Raw genomic sequence first — 10468 nt, 5'->3', positions numbered from 1 at the left:
GGTGGGGAGGGGCTGGTCACCCCGTGGTGCCCTTATAAAATTCAACGTTTAACCTACTCACGCCGGCTTGTGCCCGCCCTCACAGTCGGGCATATTTGCGGAATACACCACGCCGCCGTTGACCCTGGCCATTGACCGAGCAACCCAACGTTCCTACCAGCTCCCTCCGCAGGAATGTGTTTGCAGACTGGTGCAACATGGTTCTTTAACTTTAACTCTGAAACAATTGCTGGTCGCTGTGCTAGGGCACGCAATGCACGCGAAAGAGTTGCCGAGTGAACTTCGTGTTGACTTCGGAAACGTGGCACGAGAGAATCGAGAGTGCGTCTTGGGGCTGCAAAAGCGCGTTGCCTCTGGCGTCAATTCATAGGTTGACCCGTGGCCGTTTAAAGACGTGTGAAGACCACGTGTCATTCGTGTTCACAATGCTGCTTGCGTGCGAGTCCAAGTGTTGAGGTTGTTCGTCCACCTCTGTGGGGTCAGGTGGAGAGATTGGAGAGATATCTTCCGCACATCAACCGCCATCGACAAGAGAACCTGAGGATTGTGAGTGATTCGAGTTTCAAACGATATCACATAGTATTGTTATTATTGTTCTTGGTTCTTTCGGTAGTCACGTATAAGGGAAATAATAAAAGAATAAAAAATAAAACATAATATTTTATTATTTCCCTTCTACGTGACTTTACCGAAAGAACCAACAAGATGAATCCCTGCAGTCACGAAAGCTTTAAATCCAAATTGTTATTATTGTTGTGTTTGCTTGCTTGCCCAGGTAAAGCCTCGCCGAGTCTCAAAACTCGTTTTCAGGAGGGTCCTGCCAAGTTTGTTTTTTTTTCGCAGTAAGGGGCGATGTTGCTGCTGCTGCTTCTTCTGTGTGATCCTAAATGAGTAATTTGCAGCTTAATTTTCAGCATTGGCATGTTTGGACAATAACCAGTTGTATTGTACGATTTCTTTTCGAACAATGGCGGGGATATTTGAAACCCATGAAGAACAGCAGTAGTACATACTCCACACTGAAAGGCACCCGAGTCGGGGAATCGAACCCATACCCCTTCTTGCCTATTCTTAGGTTTTTTCGGTAAAGTCACGTAGGTAAAACATCAATCGGAGGCACCTCCGATTAGCACGGTTGGCTATGTACTGTGCGAAATAAGTTCAACATAATACATATCCATATCCGTACGTTACCACTGCACTGCCCTGGCACATATGTGTGTGCGCTCACAGGCATAAGCAGGCCAAGTCTGGCACTAACACCGTGTGCTTTATACATTTACAAACGTAAGGTAAATGTTGGAATACAAGTGTGGAGTGGGACACACAAATACGTGACCAATTGTCATAGTTTTTACTGGCAAATGAGGTTCCAATGGTGTAAATGCTTACCCCGAGCTCTCATACTCTGATGGTGTATTGTCTTTGAGTTGTGCGCCTTTTGGCGTCATCTGGTCCAACCCATGTGAGACTAGGCTCTAAGGAAAGCTGTCTCGGGTGTGGACCAATTAACTTCAAGGACAGTGCATACATTATCAGAGTTGTGTTTTTTGTTTGCATTATGACTGCAGGTTTTGTGGTCTATGCAAACATGACTCCTTGTAAAAAGGTGTCAGTTTTGTTGCCAGATAGAAGGGTAAAAAACCAATTATCATATTTTTACTGGCAAATGAGGTTCCAATGACGTGACGTGTAGTCCAGGTGGACGTACGCATTGTGCGTTTGTGAATAAGGCCGATTCCGTGGCAACGTAAATACAAAAACAATTGAAATGCATTCAGGCGACGCTCACCAACCTGCTGTGCAGAGACACAATAATGTTTTATTATCCATATGATGGCACAAATAATAATAATTGTGTAAAATGGTTGGCGGACCTTGTTGTCCCATCCGTTTGCAGGAGATTGAATGCTTGGAAAAACAGATGCTGTTCCTAAACCAGCGGATGGAGGTAATTATGTTATTAATCATGATTGTAGAATTCATAAGAGGGTTTTTTTGGGGGGGTTAGATCGCGTAAATATATGAATGTGTCGTTAAAACCCGCCACTACCCGACACAGCCAACTAGTAAGGGTTGTCACGTAAACAGAATGTGGCCTATTCGTCACTATTACAGCACTAACCGGTTGTGTGTTGGAGAGCCAAGCCACAACATTTACAATCTGCTCTTTGGTTCTTCTGGTAAAGTCACGTAGAAATTTTTTTTAAATATAATACGACGTTTCGATTGCAACACAAGCAATCGTCATCATGTAGAACTAAATTTGAGAGAGAGAGACAAAACACAGACACGGAGACACACAGACAGACACACAAGCAGAGAGAGGCAACACAGAGACACAGAGAGAGACACACAACACGGAGACACACAGAGAGAGACAACACAGAGACACACAGAGAGAGACACACACAGACACACAAGCAGAGAGAGACAACACAGAGACACACAGAGAGAGACACACAACATAGACACACAGACATTTACAATCTGAGTACGACGTTTCGCCAGTAATTACAACTAGCTTCATCAGGCGACAGTCAAATTTGTATTAAACTGATTGTATATTTCTTTTCACGAAAACAACAACGCCGTTTGCGAGCACCTATTAAGGCTGGCATTGTCCCCGCATGAGTTCCGTGTCGCCAATGCCACGCGAAACCGAGCCACCTCTGTGCTCCACAGTGCTGACAATGCGACTGCGAACTCATTTCGGGCTGAGGTGACCTAGAGGGGGCCCAAACCAAGTTTGGTAGCATACCCAATAGCCACCGGCGTTCGTGGGTGGCTGGCAATCGAGGCAAGGTTGTCGAGATTGTGCAGCATTGCCCTACGACATCCATCCACTCGCACACATCACCTTGTGAACGTCATGTTGAGTGAATAACTGGTATCTTGGACTTGATTTGGGCTCTCTCCAGGTCAAAGGTTTTCCAGGTCAAAGGTTTCCCAAACGCCAGTCCTCGCGACCCACCCAACTTTGTCTTTCCGCATTCACCAAATTACTCCCCCTTCAAATACTAATCAACTCTCGATTTAAAGCTTTCGTGACTGCAGGGATTCACCTTCTTGGTTCTTTCGGTAAAGTCACGTAGAAGGGAAATACTAAAAATAAAACATAATTGTATTTTATATTTTATTTTGTTTAATTTTTATAAAATTATTATTTCCTTTCTACGTGACTTTACCGAAAGAACCAAGAAGACTAATTAACTCGCTCCACGCTGCACGCGCCCGATGATTGTTCAACACGTCCCAAGTGACACGCCAAGCAATCATCTGCATCACGCGGACATGTGTACACACGGAACACCTGTGCACACACACACACCCACGGCTCTATTTACGCAATGGTAGTAGCACGGTTGGCTACGTACCGTGCGAAATAAGTTCAACATACGCGACTAACTTAGGTCCACCCTAAATTCTCCCAATGCGTGCGATTTGAAATCACTGAGATGCGGGTGGGGCAGGACGTGGGGCGGTAATGTGTGGGCGTACCGTGCACGACACTCGGTAGGCGTTCGTATCACGCTTTCGAATGCGCCCCTTTTTTATTTTTCAAACTTTTATTTAACTCACTTTGTCTGTTGTATCTTCAAAAAAGAAATCTTGAAACTCAATTTTTAAGACGTTTTTATTGAACTCACTTCGTCTGTTGTATGATTTGTATCCTCCAAAAAGAAATCTTGTAACTCATTTTTTACCCACTTCCCAATGTGCTATCGACTGCAAACTTGGTATAGGTATGTCATACTGATTACAACACGATATTCTATCATTAAAAATGCAAAACATATATTTTAAAACTTTTTACACGCTTTTATTTAACTTACTGCATGTGTTGTATCCAAAAATCTTGTAACTCAATTTAAACCGTATTCCCAATGTCGTATCGACTGCAAACTTGGTATAGCTATGCCATACTGATGACAATACTATATTCTATCATTAAAAATAAAAATATATGTTTAAACAATCGTTTTAACGGCTCTAATTGCCCACGCTCAACTGACGTTGCCTGTAAATCACCACGGCCCCCTTTCGTTACGACAAGCTTCGGGGCCACTTCCTGGAGTCGTGGAGTTCTTCCATTACTAGTACGGTGCATTAAAACACTTTTTAAAAATATATTACTTATTAATTCTGGGACGCATCTACTACTCACCACGGCGTACAGCGCCAGAAGCGTGCGTTTTCCACAGCTGTAAACTCCTCTTGCGGTGCTCTGCGTGAACCAATGCTGCCTACGCACGCACACACGTGGCGTTGAGTCGGCGCGCTGTGATCTTCCCTCCCCATGTGTGCTGGGTCAGACCGCAGAGTCTCTCGGCTGGAAGGGGATGATCAAGCGGGCGCCGCTGTGGTGACGGATCCCCCACTTTGTCCGCGGGGAGCGACCTCGCGCGCCTCTCTCGCAGCCACACTCAAGTTTCAGAGCTGGGCCGTGAGATTATTTCAGCAATATATTCGTAGAGTCAATTGCCAGGTCCAATTTTACCATGCGAGATCTAGTTTTACCGTGGGGGATCCAGTTTTACTATGGGAAGTCCAGTTTTACCATGGGAGTCCAGTTTTACCATGGATTTCCAGTTTTACCACGAGAGTTCAGTTTTAACATGGTAAGTCAAGTTATACAATGGCAGTCAAGTTTTACCATGGGAAGTCAAGTTTTACCATGGGAAATCCAGTTTACCATGGCAGTCCAGTTTAACATGGGCAGGCGTCGATAACCTGCTTTGTGACGTTACGAAGGACCACCTCCCTTTCACATGTATTGCGCCTCTTTAAATATTGAGTTTTTTACCGAATAAAAAAAATGTCTCGTTATTTTGGTTACCAACCCCTAGTCTAAGTCGAAGTGGGAATAACTGCAATTAGCATGAAATTGTATCCATCATGAAACTTTTTATTTTAAATACTTACCGGCAATGTTATAATTGGTGTCCCTATAACCCACCGTGAATACATTCTCCTATGTTTATTTATAACATGTCATGTTTTTTGTCGTGTATATTTCTCGATTAAAATTATGAACAGAGATAATGGTAAGCCATGATCGCCAACATCTTTGAAATAAAGGCATGGCACACGAGGGGGTGGGTGGCCAGCACCACGCCCGGCCGCTAGTGGCGATATTTATACACTGCACCAGGTACTCATTTGAGGCTGAGACGACCTAGGGGAGGCTCAGAACCAATTGAGATAATCGTCACTGGCGTTGGCCGTGAGCGAGAATCGAACTCGGGTTGCCGGGTTCTTAGCGCAACACACTAACCGTTGCACACACACATGCACAATGACACAGTTGGGTAGTAAAATCTTTATTTACAATTCCGCACAGCATTTGTGATCAGGCAACAACGGGGGCAGACGTGACACGATTAGTGAGATTCATATCGTTATTAGTGGGAGTGGTGGTGGTGGTGATTCAGTTGGGCAAACCACTCTTTACAGACTATCATGGGATGTCATCTGACGCCCGGTGAGACAGCTCCACCGAGTAATGCCTCTCGAAGTGTGGCATAACGCACGACCCTCCGCTGACTGCAGGACCCGCAGAGGGGTGGTAACGACGATATTAGGAAGCCACTGGAGCTATGTGCTTACGAATCTAGATTAAAAACTAATTTATTTTAGAACTGCCTTTTGGGTTTAGTTTGTTGTCCTTCCCCCGCACCGCCGATTAGCGCGGTTGGCATCGTACGGTTCGAAAGAAGTTCAACAAGCACATACGACGCGGCACCGATAGCGTAACAAGTCACAATTCGTGCAATAATGCTAAATTATAGAATTCCACACGTGATTTACCAGTTTACTCCACACAGGGCTTTTTTCTTCTTCTTCCAAACACGATTCACACGTTAAAAACCGGCACAAAGTAGCGGTCCATTTTTTTTCTTTCTCTCAACTCCTCTTTTTGAACGGTCTCTTTTGGAACGCGCGCCAGCAGACGCGTCCACGCGGGAGCAACGTTTCGTCACGCGCCCACAGGTCACACGCACACGGCGCACCCAAAACAGAACTCTTACAAAGCCAAAGACGGTCGCATGAACGCAGCATCACGATATTCAAGTCGTGTCCTGGGGGGACAGGGGAGGGCAGGGGAGCCCTTGTGAATGGGGGAAGTTGAAACGAAAAAAGGTTGGCCGCATGCCCGTGCATACGTATGCGTGGGGAGGGGGGGGGGTGACAAAGTCAGTCCTCCAGCAGAGGGCTCATTTAATCTCGCCACGTGAACAGGAAATCACCCCGCACCCTGGTCGAGGTGGAATGGGTAAAGGTGCAGCCCCCTGCCATTGCCCGCTCACGTGACTGCTGGTGGAAGGGCTTACACTAGAGGAAGCCCTCTAGAGAGAGATCCTCTCTCTCGAGGGCATTTGGCCTACTCTAGCAATGCTGCTGGCCCGAAATTCTGGTGAGAGTACTCGCACTTTACCCTGCCATTCGTGACCTACTGCTCGATTGCGGCGTTACCCATTTATGGCAGGAGGGGAGATGGATTTAAGAAATCTGCCCATTGTTTTGATTTCCACGCCGGGAGAACGAACCGACGACCTCTGGATTGCAAGTCGAGTGTGCTCACCATGACAGCATCCCAGAGGTGGGATAATATGCACAATTTACCCCGCCACAAGGCACACACATTTAACCCACGTGAACGGAGGCAATGTCCGATGACGAATTTCAATTTGTTTAGCAGTCTCAGTTGGGACCTCATATTGGTACATTTGGGGTTTGTAAAATTCTCATCACCGCCATCACTTTGGGGTTGGCAAACAATCAGTACCATCTGATGAGGCTGCACCGCTGCATGCAGTTAAGTCAAACAGTTGTCACCCTATGGACAAACTGTTCCCTGCCACAGGAACATGGAATTGCTGGTAACAGACGAGCAACTTCGTGTGCTTGGTGCAGCATGGGGTAATCCCGACGTTTTGATATTTTACTAACACTAAACTAACTAAACTTTTTATTTTACCAGCGAAGGCCCACTGAGCTATATACAGCTCTTTTTCAGAAGTGACCTGACCACAACTTATAGCTCAACTTAGTGGCTTATCGTGTGGAAATGTATAGCAGCCATATACTCTAAAAGCATGTTTCTAAATGTGGAGGGAAAAACCGGAGGACCCGGAGAAAAATCCACATGACCACGGGTTGGATCGAACCCACGACCTCCTGCATACCAGGCGAAGTAGTTAACATCTCACAAGCGTGACTGCCACTACCGTGTACGTCTGTGTGCGTATATGCGTGTAGCCGCGTACATAACTGTGCACTGGGCAGCAACTGCATGTGCGCGCACATGAACACAAGCAGTGGAGAGCGACAGCGTGCTGCTTGGCGCACTGTGCCACAACGCGGCGACCCAAGTTAAATTTCCGCCTACATCAGCGGTGGTCATCTGAACAGGTCCTGGGCCTCCCCTAGGTCGACTCAGCCATAAATAAGTACCTGGTGCAGTGTCTAAAAACCAGCACTGGTGAGACAAAGGCATGATGCTGGTCACACGACCCCATTGTGTGCCATGCCGGCCTTCGTAGGCTGCTCGCTTACACAGCTCTTGCTCTTAGGACCTGGATCGGCTACACAGTGGGAGTGTGGTGGGGGGGGAATCTGTACATAAGTCTAGCACAACGCGCGCGCACACACACACAAGCTGCATAAACGCGCTGCGCTGCGCGTGCTCACGATGCAGGCGTACGCGTCGCGTCGGAGCCGACGCGCCTAAGGTCACGCGCGCCCGCACGACACACACACTTTGCACTCAAAGACGTAAACATTGAACTCTTCCGTGACGGACGGCATGAGCACGCGTCAACGGCGAGCGGCAAGGCAAGCCATGCGGACGCTCTACCGAGCCATTACATTTCTTACGTAACGAGTGGTGCACTCGCCACTAGGCACATTTTTGTGAGTTCCACGATATAAAATATGTTATGCGATCATTTGATTGTTCCTTGATTTCAAGCGACGAATTTGCGCTTCCCACTGCTTTCCTAAGATGTACGGTTTTGATTGGTCGTTTGTAAACAACAGATATGAGAATGATAAAGGTTTCAGTGCCTTAGGCACAAAACTGCCTTATGCAGTTTTGTTTTTAAAATCAAGTTTGCCTTAGGCAGCTTTCTTTTTTCTTTAAGCCCAGCGTACACGAGGAAGCATGTTCCCAGAGACATTATATATATATTTTTTTTAAATTAAGAAAAAAGTGTGCTTTAACTATTTTCGAAATAATGTTTTCTTCTGTTTTAAGTAACACGACGTTTCTTTACAAGTCTAAAAAAAACATCTTCAGGAAACCCTTTCAAGCGGTGCATTAGTTACGATTCAACAGCTTGTGGGGCCAAAGGCAACATGATTTTTTTTAAAGGTTCTCAAACACCTCTAGTTTTTTTCCCCGCTGCACAACCGAGCCAGTCCGGGGCCACGCCGAACCAAGCCGGACACGGATCAGGAGACCCCCAAGGCTTGGTTTTCCCACTGCAGAAGCCGAGGCGTGCCGTTGACGTCACACGTCACACGCTCGAGTCGAGATGCGCGCAGGCGATGCAGACTGTGTGACGTCATTACACCCCCCCCCCCTCCCCCGCCGCCTCTGGCCCTGCTGGGCCACCGGCCAGATTCAGACGTCTTGCGAGAACAGCGTGCGGCGGTTTGCTTCTGGGGCTCGTGTCAAATGCCCGGCGGAAGATCACCCGTAGTTAGAGCAGAGGGCCCTGCACTGGCTCAGCTGGAAATGGGGATATCAAGGTGGAACCCGGGCCCCCTGCCTCAGGAAATGCGTTCTTTGTTTACCGTAACACGGATATGTGAGCACATGCGGGGAGGGGGGGGGGGGATAATTTTGGGCGGAAACATTTTCTGGGCTTTCGAAAAAAATCAACTGCAGAAGCAATTGGTAAGGCCAAGGCAAAATGTACGTTAAGAAAGATAAAATAGAAAAATCAGATTTCATTAAAAACTGCGATAATTTTTTGGCAGCATTACGGATTCCAGCTTTTGCTCATTTTTATTTAATATTTCCTTTTAATATTTATCAACAGTATTATTATTAAAAGCTCCACGCAACGGGGGTCACGGGACACTGTGCTGATCCCGTACTCTCTTAACTGCACTTCTTGGATTGATTGATTCCGTAGCTGGAACCTTTGTCGATTTCCGTGACGCTGATGAGCTGGCGGACCCCCACCGACGCTGCACACCAGAGAACGGAGGCACAAACGGTGAAAGCGACAAGAGGTTAAACTATACATATGTACGTACGTATATTGAAATACTTTCACACCGTACTTAGTCAACCGTGCTAGGGGGAAGGACAACAAACTCAACACAAAAAGCAGTTCGAAAGAAACGAGTTTTAAATCATCTAGATTGAAAAGTGCGTAGCTCCAGTGGCTTCCTAATATCGGAAGAAAGAGCGTTCCAGACGGCCTCAGAAGCGCATTTGAAAAGTGCGCGATGCGGTGAGCGTCTTTGTTCGATGGCCAACCAGAAGCCGCTGCTGCTGCTGCTGCTGCGCGGATGATAACCGGAGTTCGCGTGATGATGGTCCTTGACGACATCAGCGAGGTATCGTGGTTCATTTGTGGCAAGCACTTTGTGTGTGTGTGTGTGTAATGGGGGCTTAATTTCCCACTGAATAAATACATAAAGCATACGGTGTAAGTTCCGGACTTGGCCTACTTATGCCTGTGCACGCGCACATTTGGCAGAGCGGTGCAGTGGTCACGTACGTACGTTATGTACAGTACGTGGAAATTCTTTCACACTGACCTGTAGCCAACCGTCCTGATCGGAGGTTAAATATTTACAGGGTCTCCCAAACGCTCTGGGAGTGCTCACAAGGCACCACCACCACACTTAACACGCTTATACAAAGACAAAGATCCCCCGCTCCCCATTTAGCCTGCATAGATTGCTGGGTCAAGTGCTGTTAACTATTAACTGCAACTATATTTATTTTACCAGGTAAGGCTCGCTGAGCTGTATAGCTCTTTTTGAAAAGTGACCTGGCCACAAACAAAAGCCCAACGAAGTGGCTCATCATCACGTAGACATTTGTAACAGCCAAATACTCTAAACGCGCGTTTATAAATGAGGAGGGGAAAAACCGGAGAACCCGGACAAAACTCCAGATGACCACGGGGAGAGACACACAAACTCCAAATATACAGGCGTCAGGGTTGGGATCGAACCCACAACCTCCTGCATACCAAGCAAGGAATTTAATATCTCACCACCGCGACCACCTATGAAGGCCGGCACGGCACACAAAAGGGTGGGGGGCTGCCCAAGCAAACCCCCATCTGCCTTTGTCTCCCCTAGGTACTCATTTAAGGTTCATATATTTGCCACTGTTATTGGACCCCGAGCGGGAATCAAACTTGGGTCACTGGGTTCGTAGTGCAGTGGTTAGGGCACTTCCTATCTGTAACAGGGACAAAGATCCGCCATATAACGT

General features: G+C 46.9%; 1 protein-coding gene across 2 annotated transcripts in view; it reads right to left on the bottom strand.

Moving 5' to 3' along the window:
• Positions 1-5290: 5290 nt before the first annotated feature.
• The window catches only part of AGPAT4 (1-acylglycerol-3-phosphate O-acyltransferase 4), a 46904-nt gene continuing 41726 nt past the window's right edge, over positions 5291-10468 (bottom strand). For both annotated transcript variants that reach the window (XM_061568062.1, XM_061568053.1), the window contains one exon: positions 5291-9201. In XM_061568062.1, coding sequence (XP_061424046.1) covers positions 9113-9201 — 89 coding nt within the window. In that variant the 3' untranslated portion in view covers positions 5291-9112. The remainder of the gene's footprint in view (positions 9202-10468) is intronic.

Source organism: Lethenteron reissneri, chromosome 5, assembly GCF_015708825.2.
Source record: "Lethenteron reissneri isolate LAM-NWPU_2019-01 chromosome 5, ASM1570882v1, whole genome shotgun sequence".
NCBI lineage: Eukaryota > Metazoa > Chordata > Hyperoartia > Petromyzontiformes > Petromyzontidae > Lethenteron > Lethenteron reissneri.
The sequence above is the reverse complement of the archived record's forward strand: the minus strand, read 5'-3'. Positions and strand labels throughout refer to the sequence as shown.